Source organism: Alligator sinensis, unplaced genomic scaffold (genome assembly GCF_000455745.1).
Source record: "Alligator sinensis unplaced genomic scaffold, ASM45574v1 scaffold368_1, whole genome shotgun sequence".
Classification (NCBI taxonomy): Eukaryota; Metazoa; Chordata; order Crocodylia; family Alligatoridae; genus Alligator; species Alligator sinensis.
This window is the reverse complement of record NW_005842025.1, coordinates 1,266,743-1,280,276: the sequence shown is the minus strand read 5'-3', so window position 1 is coordinate 1,280,276 and position 13,534 is coordinate 1,266,743. Positions and strand designations below refer to the sequence as shown.

Below are 13,534 nucleotides of genomic sequence, written 5' to 3'. Positions count from 1 at the left end.
CCCCCCCCCCCCCCCCCCCAAAAAAATTAAGATGAGAAATGAGAGTATCAAGGGTACAGGAGTTAGCTAAAGAAAAATAATCCTACAAAGCTAATTAATAAAAAGTGTTTTTAAATTATGGCTCCTATAATTAGCTACGAAGTTGAAAAAGTTGGCAAATATATTTAATACTTTTTAGTTCACATCTGTTAAACAAGACAAAGTTGGCTCAGGTCTCCGGTCCGGGTGTTCTCTAAATAGGTTTCTGGGAAAACAGTGAAGTGTATCTAATCTACCACAATTTAGGTTTACAATGGGGCTAGACATAGAGGGACAGAAAGCTAACACTTCATCATTTATAACTGGGCCATATAAATATAAAACATTGATACAAACTGATTCTTTGTACAGAAAATATCATCTTGCAAGGCACTAGAGTGGTGGGTTGTTGGGTGGTGCTGTGACTTAAATGGATATTTTTCAAGCTTGTTTTGAGTGATGCTATCAGAAATGAAAACATTCGCTGCTGTTGAATAACATCCTAGAGTTGTCCCATCTCCATGGTCAGTGAGTGACTCTTCCCATTCCAATGCTGCCTGAAAGAATCCCCATCAATGGCGCTTATTACTTCAGTCTTCCTGGATGGTTAGTGGTTTTCCTTGGCTGTCATGTGTTACCTGGTCATTCTAGTCTCATCTGAATGGCTTTTGTTTTGGTTAGGTCATGACAGAATCACCATAGTGCACAGATCTTGTATGAGTTGGATTCTTCTCTCTGTGGCTGCTTCCTGTGTCCCTATGCCAACAACCCGAGCCGGGTCACTTTGGCTGATAGGAATGAGTGGATAATGAAGACAATGGTCTTGGGGCAGGAGTGAAGGTCCAGTTGCTGCAATAAATGGGATATTTGCAAATGGTGAGTGCTTTGCTCAGAGCATTCAGCCTTTGCTCTGTTAAAATCAATGGGAAGGAGGACATGAATGATCAGGAAAGTTAAGTTGGTGGTTTAACAGCCCAGAAAAGGGCATTCTGCTTTAGAGCCTCACAGGCTGCTTTCCTCCCATGGACACTGCCCTGAAGAGATCCAGGAGCCCCTCTCCAGGGATTCTGAACAGAGTAACTAATACCTCCTCCCTAGGAGATGGGAAACTGCTGCCTTCCTTCATGGTGCAGGTGTGGGTAAATGTAGGCTATAGGTCTCTAGTAAAGCAAAACTGACAGCCCAATGTGATCTCACCTCACTGTAACATGCCCACAGCAATGCTCCAGCACATGGACTTCTCTTTTGTACTCTCCCTCTGGAAGCAGTTCCGGGAAATAAAGTAATCTCCCTGTGCCTGAGCCCAGCCAGCACAACTGCTCTCCCTCCTCACACTGCACCTGTGCCCTGATGGGGCACTGCTGCTTTGAATGCAGTGAGCCTGGTTTACTTGTACATCAGCAGGATTGTTAGCCATAAACATCTTGCACTGTCCATTGCCCAGTTAGTGCCTGGCTTCCTACAAAGGACCCCGTGGCATGGCAGCTACCCTCCTTCCCCATGACTCCTTGCCACTGGACATGCACTCTGTCAACTCCTGCTGCCTGGCCCTCCCTCTTCCTCTCTGAGACTCCAGAGGGAGCACATAGACAGCAACAGCAATACAGAAGCTAGAAGCAAAGCCAACGCACAATCTCTCCCTCTGAGGCGCCAAAGTCCAGGTAGAGCATCTTGGTTCCATCGTCTGAGGACATCTGCAGCTTCTCAAATGGCTGCTGCAGCAGGATGGTCTTGCTGAGGCCAGGCTCCATTGTGAAAATCGTGAAGCCCTTGTCTATGTGGATAGAGAAGGTGCAGTCCCGCCCATTCCATGTACAGGCTGAAAGAGAAGTGAATCACCCAGGGTCAAGGCTCTAGCATGTCCTGGAATCTCCCCTGCCTCCACCATCCCTCTTGGCTGCAGGGCCTGTAGCAGTTCATAGTTACAGAGCACCTGGGGGTTGTCCAGGACTGGGGCAGTCTCATTCAGCATACAGTAAATTGTGATGGTAAGGTGAGATTGGGCCCTGCAGGGCTCAGGGGAACACTGCCACTGATGCACTTTGTCCTGAACCAAAGCCTGAAATCAGAGCTTTAAAGGAAAACTGCTTACTGTATTGCACCAAGACTGGAGTGAAACTTTTGGCCCCAATCTTCAGCTGGTAAAGAGTGGCATAAAGCCCCTGATCCTAGGGGAGCTGCCTGGATTTACCTGAGCTTTGGATTTTGCCTATCCTGGTTTTAAAGCAACAACTACATCAGCCATGGGGGTCAGAACTAAGTCTGAAATGGGCCCCACCCTGGGCTTCCTCCCTGGGCTCTCTCCAGCAGGCAGCTTGTCAAGCTGTTTTGTTCCAGTCTGTTTGGGGGTAAGTTTGATACTCAGCCCCTCCTTCCCCCAGTAAATCCCAGCTGAGCTGGATTCATGCCTGGACAGCTTCTCCCTATGTTGGATTCTCTCAGAGGCTTGGAGACCAGGATGATTTCCAGTAGCATGGGGCACTGTCTGTTCACTTCTGGTTAAATGCTGGCTAGGCTGGAGTAGATAACAAACTGCCCTGCTGGTCACCATTGATGGCCAGGTGGCAAAAGGTCCTTACTGCACATTGCTCAGTTCCTTACCTGCAGGAAGCAGTTCTTTGCCACCCTGGAGCTTAACAGTTTCACCCTGCAGCCCAATGCCCAGAGCCCCAAATTACACTGTAGACCAGCAGAGTATTACTCCTGCATCCCTCTCACTAGATGCCCCACTGCCCTGCTGCCTGTTACCCTTCGTCTATCCCAGTGCCCCAAGCCCATTGGCTTCTCACTGCCACTGTTCCTGATTGCTGGCATTCTGAGGGGACCCCCATGGCAAAATCCCTAACTCACTTTACACATATGCCCCTGACCTTCCACCTGAGTCCAAGCTGCTTGCCTGCAGGAGCAGAGAGATGGGGAGCTGAGAACCCAGGGGACTCATTCATAACACAGTGAGACTGGGACAGCATGACCTTTGTGGTATTTGACTTCTCCAAAATCTCTGCAGACCTGTCTCTGCCGCCCTCCCTCAGCTTGACTGTCTCACAAGCTCCCCAGAACCTCCTCACTTCCTGACCTGTTGAGACTTCCTGAATGAACTCAGCCGCGCTGTGACAGCCGTCCACCAGGATCCGTGTCCATATTGCCAGGTCGCGGTGTGTCTCCACGCTGAACAAGTGGGTCTCCACCCCCTTCTTGGTTCCAGTCCGCAAGACAAATGAGAGCTCTGAGTCATAGAGGAGGGAGCTCTTGGATGGGCCAGAGTGCACAAGCCTGTGTGAGGAGTGGAGAAGGGCCCTAATAGTATGTGACTCACTCTGCACATAACCCCTCCCTAAAGTCACTGACCCCACTTCCAGGAGTGCAATGGGGAGAGCTCAGTATGCACTGGAGGAAGAATGGCCTGGTTTTTGGCAATCCCCAAGACTCAGGTTATCTGGGTTCAGTTCCCTGTTCTACCTCTGTCTTCCTGGGCAAGTCACTAGGCCTTGTGGGCCTCCATTTAGGATGTAGCAGTAGAGAAAGCAGCCTAACAAATAAGAAGAGGAAGAAGGAAAACCTGCCATGACCTCCCTCCCAGGAAGCCATTCAGGTCAATGGGTTAGTAGTGGGAAGGTTCTCCAGGGCATATGGCAGAGGGAAGTGGTCTGTAAGGCACCCATTACGCTGCTTATTTCCTTTCTGCACTTCATGCTCTGAGAGGGGAGGTGACTTGACCAAGTCAGGAGGTCTGTGGCAGAATGAGGAATGGAACCAGTTCTCCTGGCACCCAAGTTAGCAGGCTGGCCCCAAGTCAGCCACTGCACAATGTTCATGCTGCCCCCCAGTGGAGAGAGGGGCATCCAACTAGAACACAGTTTTCACTGAGGTTTTGAATTAATAATGACAACAGTTGAAATGTGATGAAGTTTTTAAAAAGCAGAAGGCCACAATCCCCTAAGTAGGGCAACTCTGCCAGCCATTTTTATCCTGCAGTGACAAAAAAATTGATTTATAAACGTACAGCAGTGCTATGCTCTGGGGAAAGAAATCTACATTTCACAGTGTCCATCCATACTGTTGGTTCCTTGCAAGCAGCTTGAAACCCAGCACTGTAAATCCATGTAAGCAAGGAACTACCAGCAGACAGTGCCTGCACAGTAGGGCTGTGCAAAACAGGCCCTACTCGATTCGGATTCGGCCCAAGTCAAGGGCAGTGATTTGATCTATTGATTCAGATCACTGTCCCTGATTCGATCAATTCTGAATCTGAAGATTCGATGCTGATTCGGTGAATCAGAGATTCGGACACAGGCACAGCTTTAAAAGTTTTTTTCTACATACCTTGAGGTAGCAGCATAGCTCATAATTGCTGCGGTGCTGGGGCAGATGGCGCGTCCCACAGCAGCGCGTAGGGCTCTCCAGCATGCTCAGCAGTGAACCCAGAAGTGGATTGGAAGTACTTCTGGTCCACTTCTGGATCTGCTGAGGAGTGCATTGGGGAGCCCCCGGTTCTTCTGTGGGACACTGCATCTGCCCTGGCACCACAGTGTTCAGAACCCCTGCTACCTGGAGGTATGTAGAAAAAGCATTTAAAGTTGTATCTACATCCGAATCGCCGAATCTGTCCGAATTGATTCAGATAAATTAAAGCGTCCTCTGATTTGATTCATATTCGGAGATTCGTCCACTGAATCAGGCCAAATCTCCGCCGAATTGAATCAGGGACCAGAACTTTGCACAGCACTACTGCACAAGTGTGTGACTTCCTTTTCTACTCTCCTCTAGTTCTATTCATTTGCAAATTGTTCCTGCAATACAAGAAATTCACCAGCAGATGCCGCTATACCACCAGGCATGTATCATACCCCATACACTCTGCTTGTACAGGCCTGTCTACTGGATCTTGTTAACAGGATGAATCCTTGTCCCTGACTACATGTGCCTCTGTCCCACATAGACATATACAAGGAATGTGAAACGGAACCTCCAGCAAACTTTATATCCAAGCAGTGACCCTGACACATAGCTTGGGCCCTGCGTTTTGAGTCCATAATGCACTACTTCCCTCACTCAGTGCTTCTCCTTTGAGAACCTTAAATACATGAACTTTCAGATCTACTTTCCCCCCAACCCAAAACATCATTATGTAGGAATATCTAATCAAGAAACAGAGACCTGCATCTGACTATGTTATCACAGAGCCCCCACAAAGGAGAGGAAGGATCATAGCAAAAACTATTCTGAGCATTTTGGGTGGAACCCTCCACCCCTTGGACTGGACAGGCTGTGGACACTTGCTCAATCCATTTTCCATTGCAGGAGGAGAGCCAACATTAGCAACATGGCTATATTAACATAGGTGTGGCCTCGGTTGTATGTGGTTGCTTGCAGCACCCAGGTTGTTAGTGTCTGATTTTACTGAGTGCTGCAGCAGTTTATTCTAGAGACACTATTATTTTTACTTTGGAAAGCTCCCCTTGTCTTACAAGCCTGTACATGTGTTGCCAGTATTTTCAGGCCCTGGCCACCAGAGGGCAATTTAATCTTGGAAATATGGGATAAATGACCAGAGTTTGTTTAATCTTTTCATTTACATTAAAACTTAAATTCAAATTAAATTTTAATTCTTCTCTTAATTTCATTTCTGTTTCTCTATGAAAGAAACTACTGACTGAGTGCATGAGGGGAGAGGGCATCTCAGAGCACTGTGCTGCTTCCAAGGGTAATGGGGAAGCCAAGTTTACTGCTTGATGAATAGAAGCTACCTGCTAATCCAGATACTCTGCAGAATCATGGTCCTAGCTATGGGTTAGATGAAAGACACCATGAAAGACACATTTAGGGGAAGGTCTGCCTGAGGAATCATAATGAGGCTGGTTATCACAAGGTAGTTAGCAATCACCAGCTGTAACAGAGCCCCACACTCCAGAATGACCCAAAGCTGGCTTATGTTTCCACATCTCATGCATCCCAGGTCTCTGCTTGACCCTGCTTTGCTATCTGGGCCTTACTGGGATCTGAAACCTAGTTCAAGATTTTAGGGTGGTAAACCCTGTGGCCTGTAGCTTATGGCACAACTCAGGCAAATTCAAGGCTTAACTCTCTCCCCTGAGGTTCACTGGCTTGAGCACCCTGTGGCCAGGCCCTCTGAAAATGCTCAGGCACCTCCCAGGCACACTTGTTCTTCTCTCAGTAGAACAGCTGATACTTCCACAGGGTTGGAATAGCATCCAAGCTCATAGCCCCTAATCCTGGGTGCTACAGAGCCACATTCCTTGCTGAACTGGCTTTGGCAACATCAAAACTACAATTAACCTCTTCTCTGCAGCCAGACCTATCAAGAATATGTAGCAAAACATACCCAGTAATGTGGCAGGACAGGGGCAGGAGCAAAGGCAAGGGCTATGGTGGGAACCAATAGCCATAGCACATGTTGCAAGACACTTTGTCCTGGCACACACAACTGGGCCAAGGATAGGTGGCTTCCTGCACCTGTAGCATCAGAGCAGGCTCACATACCTGGTGGCTATGAGAGGGTAGTTGTGCATTGGCTTGTTCAGGGTGTCCCTGTGTTGTGGGAGGCTGCAGTAAAACAGAAGGTCCTTCTCTGTGAGGATGGCAAGAATGTTCTTTGTCCCACTGCTGGGGAGCTAGAAAACAAAAGGTAGGCGGAAAATGGAAGGGCAGAACCAAGGTGTCCTGGGAAGAAGCTCCTGTCTAGAGGCACGTAACAGGAAATGACATATACATGGCAGTGGGGAGCCCACCAATGTGTGTGATGAGCAGGGCTGCAGTGGGGACTGGAGAAAGGGAGAGAAGGAGCCCAGTGTCAGGGAGTGTGGGGGGTGCAGCTAAGGTGGAAATGCTGTTTCCTGTGACAACACCCAGGAGCTCTCCCCCGCCCAGCCCCTGGCCAGACAGTGTTAAGAATGGGCCATGCAATGTATTCAGTGAACTGGGCCCCTCTACAAGGCAGGGATAACCCACAGAAATATCCCTCTGCATCAGAGCACTGAGGTTTCCACTCTGATCTCCACCCCAGCTGCACCCCAACACACCACAAACTGTGGAGCCCAATTGGCCATACTAATGTATGTGCACAACTGATCCACCTCATTTGCCAACTGCAGTGAAGCCACCTAGCATTCAGTCAGTGGCATTCAGTTGCCATGAAAAACTGGGATACTACAGACCCTAGAGACCTCAGTTTGGATGGGTATGATCCCACCAGGATGAGTCATACACTGCTTGGGTGCCCAGGGCTGGAATAGAAGAGGCTGTTGGTTGGGATTGGGGTGCATCAGTGGTGCTGTGAAGGGGCCCAGGACAAATATTGCAGGGGCTGTAGGTCAGGACTGAGGTGCACTAGCAGAGCGCTGGGTATTGTGGGAGGCACAGAAGATGTTAGTGACAAGGGCTGGGCTACCTGCCAGAGCTGTGTAGGAAGGCCTGAGCTACCTCCTCTTCTATGCATCACAATTTCCCCCCGCAACCCAGCAGTGTCCAAACCCAGCATATGGTGGGGGCACCTGCTCAGTAAGCCAGCCAACATGCTTGATCTCTTTACTTCCAGCAACCCCAGCCCCTGCCAGCAGGGCTCGCAGCTCCTCTTTGACTCTGGGCAGCAAGGTGTTAGCGCTGGTCTGAATAGCGTTGAACCAGGACTGGGCATTCACTTCGTCCTTAGCTCTTAGGAAGAGGGGAATACGTCCATCTGCCGAGCAGACTTCCAAGTACCTGCAAAGAAGCAGCACGCAACAGAGTGGGCTGGTGGCCAGGCTCCACTCAGCAGAACTGTGGGGCTGGGAAGTGGGAGGCAAGTACATGGGCTGTAATCAATACTGCAAACCCCTCCCACTGACACCACTCCCCTCTCCAGCTCTGCTGACAAGTTTCCCTTTGGAAGCCCCATCACTGGTGGTTCAGGGCACCCTCCAATTTTCTCCATAGTTTAGTGGCTGGTAGATGCATGCTCTGAGATCTTCTTTTCACACAGGCATAATTTGGCCCAGAGCCCATCACAGTCAGCAGAAGTTGGTGGAGCAGGCCTCACAGATTCTAATAGGACCCAAAGCAAGACAGGGCACCTAGAGGTGGTCTCTTAGCATGTGCTATACTTGGTCCTGAGGCCTCCTGTGGTGTTTCTCCTGCCGGGGACTCAGAAATGTGTTGCAAGAGAGAAGGTCTCCGTTTTGCATTAGTCATTCTTGTTATGACAGTCAGAGGGGCCAAAGCAGCACAGGACCTGGAGCACAGGGTGACCCTGGCCAGGGCTAAGTGAAAAAGGGGAACTGGGAGTGTAAAGCTCAGAGGTGAAGAGAAACCATAACACTGCTCAAACCCTTAGCAAACAGGGTCAGAGCAGAGCTCAGATCATCTGTCCACCAAGTCTAATACTTCACTTCCATCAAGTACCTGCAGGTGGTATTTCAGAACCTTCCAACTCACAAACGATGAGCTAGTAGAGGGAGAGCTTCCATCCTCACTCGTTTTCATTGTTCCTAAAACATGAGGTTGGCTTAACTCAGCTTATGAAGAGTCAAAAACTTGTCCAACCACCTCCTACCTGGCAACACTTAACTGCCAGCAGCAGCAAATTTGGTGACCTTCAGAGTTATCACCTGCGTGAGGACAAGCTGTAATTAGATGCCACCCCTTCCATTGGGCTTTGACTTCCTGACCATCAGTTTTATCTCACTTATCCTTATCTTCAGACTTCCTGAAGACAGACCCAGGTAACAGAGCCATGTGGAGATCATAACAAGGCAAGTTGTTCATGTGCTCCCTGACCCAAAACCTTTTCTTCTGCTTTTTCCCCTTCTCATTTGCCTGATCTTCTAGATTTGCAGTAAGGCTATAAACTGAACTCTTCACCAAGCTCTCAAAAAAGGATTCTGCCAAAAGGTGGAGAAATTGACCAGGCAATGTCACCAGCTGGCCTTTGTATCGCAGGGAGAAATGCTGCCTTACTTGCCCTCATCTGGACAGACAGGCATTTCATTGGAAACCGCCATGAACTGTTCATATCATCTTCTGCACAGACTGGTGACTTCTGTCTTAATGTTAAGCTGAAGTGAGGGAACTTCACAATGGAGCATGAGTTTGCACTCAAGACACAAACATACAAACTGCAGGGCAGTTGCCTGTTTCTAGTATTTCTTCCTGCCTTCCATCTTCACCACCAGTTGGCAACATTGTCTGTGGATGTTTGTGCTCTCCCTCTCTCACACAGAGCGCAGAATGCAACTACCAGACATAGACTGTTAAACACAGCTAGAAATTACCTCAAATTGGGGCAGATTCTATTTCACCTACTAGGAGCATAAGTAGATTTAGACATCTAAGTGAGATTCAACTCCATCCTGCTTGCACCCCTGAAGACTATTAATGCAAAAGCTGGGTGGGTGTTTCTCACTGTTTTTCTGAGACTTAATTTTGAGGGTAAGATGGTAAGTTACAAAAGTGGATTCATTAATAGATTTTTCAGGATTTGAACAGGGTGGAACAGAATCACACTTAGGTACCCGAGTCCACTAAGATGCCCAGTAGATGAAGAAGAAAATCTAACCCTATATTCCCATTCAGAATGAAACTGACTGTCAGTAATAAAATACATAGAAATGGCAAGAAAATGTAGAAGAACTTATTTCCCCTGCTTTCAGCTAGGTGTGATTTGTAAGGTCATGTTATCAGGGCATAACTGATGACTGCCATGTACACAAAACAATGCTTATGAATCCCTAAAGTGCCAAGGGTTTTGGTCCAAACAACAATTCTTCTGCATTGTCCCAATGGAAGGCACACTATTTGCTGTGTGTTGTTTTCTCATTTAAAAAGTTTTGTTACTCCAATCAAAGAGGGAAAATGGCATCAGCTGACTCCTGTGACCAGTCCCAATGCATGCATATCAGATAACAAGCACTGGAAGGACATACTTCACAGACATGTTGCTGTCTGACAGATTCTATGCAGACCACTTAGCAAACAGTAGAGGAATACAATTTGGTCTAATTTGATTAACATTTTTGTCAAAAAAGGGCAAAACCATTCTGATATTTTTTCCCAAGATTTTATTTTTGGCCAACTATAGTAAATCTTTGTGATAATGAACACATCCCCCCAAAATCAAGACAAGCTCAAAATGCAGCCAAATTTCCTCATTTGTAGAAAATAGTCCTAACGAGCAGCTTGGTCTCCCCTTCTTTCTTCATGTGGTCTGATTCCCAATAAAAAAATCACTGGGAACTGAAAGCCAAGAGTGCCCAAGTGCATACATTGTCACTAAAACCTAGGAATTCAACAATTTAGAAGCTGGGGCTGATGGGAGTGCTATGAAAGGCTTGGAGGAAGCTTCACTATTTATCTTTTCTTTTCCTTGGTAGCCAAGTTTTCTAGCCCCAAGCACATACAGTAATGTGATTCCAGTGGAGATCCCATTTAAATGTCATTTCCTCTGATGTATATCTGTTTGCCTTGTTTGCTAATACATATAATTCTCTTTGACTGTAAAGATGCCCCCTGTTAAAGTATATGCTTCGAGGCACATTACCCAGGAGAACCTATACATAAAGGCATAGTTAGAAGAGTAACAAGGGATGGGTGAGCAGGGCCCCAGACTTAGAGGGGACATCAGAATGGTGGCTGCTCTGAGGAGTCTGTGCCATGGCAACAGCAGCCACAGCAGCCAAGAGGCAGGGACCCCATAATGCTGCTGCAGAAGCAGCAATAACAGCAAGGCATGCAGGCTGCACTGCAGCAGCTGGAGACTTTGAGTCCTTGGGGCAGGTAAGGCTCCTCCCCCATCCCCCTACCCTCTTCCTAGAACTCTGCAACCTGTTCTGTGCTCAGCACACCCTCCCTTCTGGTACTTGGTGGTGGTGGCAGGGATTTGCCCAGGGTGAAAACCTTGCTGGTTCCACCTTTGGACGTAGCTATTCAAATCCCATTAGCTGGACAGACAAGAAAGCATGTGACAGGCAGACCCTGGAGTGCCACACACACAGGTCTCTTTCCTGGACAAGCCCAGGAAGTGACACACTCAAATGCAATCCCATGGAGCTGGAGGCTTGAGCCCGATTTCCCTCCCATTGGTTTTACACCAACCTATAACCATTGCCTTTCCTGGCTAGCTTTATAATTGCTCATAAAGAGCATTTGCATGACCCCAGTATTGATTCAAGATTGTGGCATACAGGATTCAATGGGCCTTTTGCATGTGCAGCCTGAACTCACTGGGCTCACTCGCCTGTACGATGCTGTCAGCAAAGCTGCTGAACTTTTTCACTAACATGGGGAGGGACGTGGTGTGATCCGGTCCATCCCCCCTCCTGTCTCCTCACCACTCTGGAGAGATACTGACCAAGGGCCAGGACTGCTTAGTCATGCTCAGACCAGCATGACTCTCTGCCTGGGACAGGTAATGGCAGGGTTTACAGGCTGGAGCTGGGAATCTGAGCAAGAATCCCCTCCTGGATGCCTCCCTAAACATGATTGCCCTAGGACCAGGTTACCTGTGCTCTGGGTCGTTGGGGAGACATTTCCTTGACACATAGCACATTTTTAAGGGGATGTTCTTCCCTTCCTTGAGGTCTCGCAAGGACAGGATGGGGGAGGCTTGCTTCTGAAGGGAGGCAGCTGGCAAGGGGTCCCAGCTGACTGTTGCCCCAGAGGAGGAGTTCTTGAAGTACGGTGAGATCTCCCTCATGTATTTCACTGGAACAGAGACACATGGACACAGTTACAGGCCAGTCACCATTCAGAGCAGGTCCACACTAAAAGCGTTCAACCACCACAGCTTCCAGGGATTCACCCTGCTCACAGCCACAGGGCAGCTATGGTTTTGTATGTATGTGTTGAACAGAACTAAGCATGTTGCATGGATGATGCTAGCTTTACAAGGAAACTCATGGAGTAACAGGGAAATACTGGAATGTACACTGCGACCCGGCCACTTGGGGGCTGTCTATGCTGTCTCCCTGGTGTTTCCAAGGAGCATCTGTTTCTCAGGCACCCCTACCCACCCACTCCCACTCACATAGGTTGGAGACAGAGCAGGTCAGAAGTGGAAAACCCCCAAAGTGGCTGCCCTGCCTCAGTCAAAACTGGCACATGCAAGTATGCATGAGTAGGCATAGTATATTCAAGAGTGATACTACCCAGGAGTACTGGGCACACCCTATAAACAGACCCTGAGTAACCCTGGGGCTCTGCATGATGAAGCCTGCTGGCCCCATAGGCTGCTCCCAACAACAGAGGCCATGGGCAATTCAGGCTCCTTGACAAATCCTTCCTTACTCTGCACACCTCCAAGCCTGGTCCCAGAACCTGCCTTTTCTCCAATGCCTGTCCTGGATCTTACCTCAGCCTTGTCCCCCTCTCTTTTCTATTTCTGCCTGACTGCCTCCAATTCCGTAAATTCCTAAGCTCCTGGTCTCTTGCACCATCATGACAATTTCTGGATCTCAGACCCTGGCTTGGTTCCTGCCTGGTTCCTGCCTTCGACATTCTGATTCCTGACCACTGGCTCACTCCTGACTCTGACTCTACCCACCGTACCAGACTGCCCATAGTTTGACCTTAACATCTTCAGCTTCTTAGTTGGCCTTGGGCATTTACCTGCTATTGGAATCTTCCCTGGGTTTGGGTCCACTGTCACCCATTGACAAATGCACTTGGTAAAGACAGACATTTACCGTTGCTACACTCACTTGCTGATGCCCTGGCTCCATTCATCAGTCAGAATTTCAAGTACAAGGCACCCAGAGTTGGAGTCAGGTTTCTAGCAGGCTCAGCTCCCACACAAGTAAGTGGTCAAATTTTTTAAAGAGTTTGGTACATTGAGTGCAGCACGTTTGTGAAAAACTGGTTCCACTCAGGGCAAAAATGTAAGCATCTAATTTATTTTTTTCTATAACCAACTAGAAGACAAGAGGCAAGACAACCAACACAACAAAACAGATCTCCAGAAAACAAATTCTGTGGTGTAACCTATAGAACCACCCTTTTTCTCTTTCTGAACACTAATCCAGGATGAGTGACACAAGTTCATGGTCTTGAGCATGCCTATAGTGGTCTAACCAATGTTTCTAGTCTCAGGCGATCACAGCTTTTAATGTGCCATATCATTCTAGTGAATTTCTTACTCTTCTGTCCCCACTGCAAATGCAATGTGATTTTAGCAGCTGGATTCTCATAAGGAGCTAGAGCAGGGGTGGGCAAAATATGACCCATGGGCTGTGTATGGCCTGCCAGGCCATTCTATGCGGCCCATGGGGCCCCTAAAAAATTTAGAAAATTAATATTTATCTGCCCCTGGCTCATATCAAAGATGACAGGGGACAGGGGCAGTAGGACCCAAGGGAAACCCTAGCAGGCTCCTGCAACAGCAGATCCTGCCCAGCCCCTCCTGCGTGAAGCCCCTGCCTAACAGGGGCTTCCAGCCTGGGACTGTGGGGCTGTTTGTGGCTGCGCCAGCATGGGAAACTCAGGTGAGAAGGGGGCGGGGCAGGCAGGGAAGGACCCTCAGGGCCGGGAC

At 48.4% G+C, this 13,534-nt stretch overlaps 1 protein-coding gene across 1 annotated transcript in view; it reads right to left on the bottom strand.

Moving 5' to 3' along the window:
- The window catches only part of SNTA1 (syntrophin alpha 1), a 95,977-nt gene continuing 82,443 nt past the window's right edge, over positions 1–13,534 (bottom strand). The window contains exons 2-7 of the mRNA XM_025202426.1: positions 11,511–11,712; positions 7,530–7,737; positions 6,520–6,650; positions 3,095–3,291; positions 1,650–1,837; positions 1–867 (exon numbers count right to left, since the gene is read on the bottom strand). Of these exons, the coding sequence (XP_025058211.1) occupies positions 775–867; positions 1,650–1,837; positions 3,095–3,291; positions 6,520–6,650; positions 7,530–7,737; positions 11,511–11,712 (1,019 nt within the window). The 3' untranslated portion in view covers positions 1–774. The remainder of the gene's footprint in view (positions 868–1,649; positions 1,838–3,094; positions 3,292–6,519; positions 6,651–7,529; positions 7,738–11,510; positions 11,713–13,534) is intronic.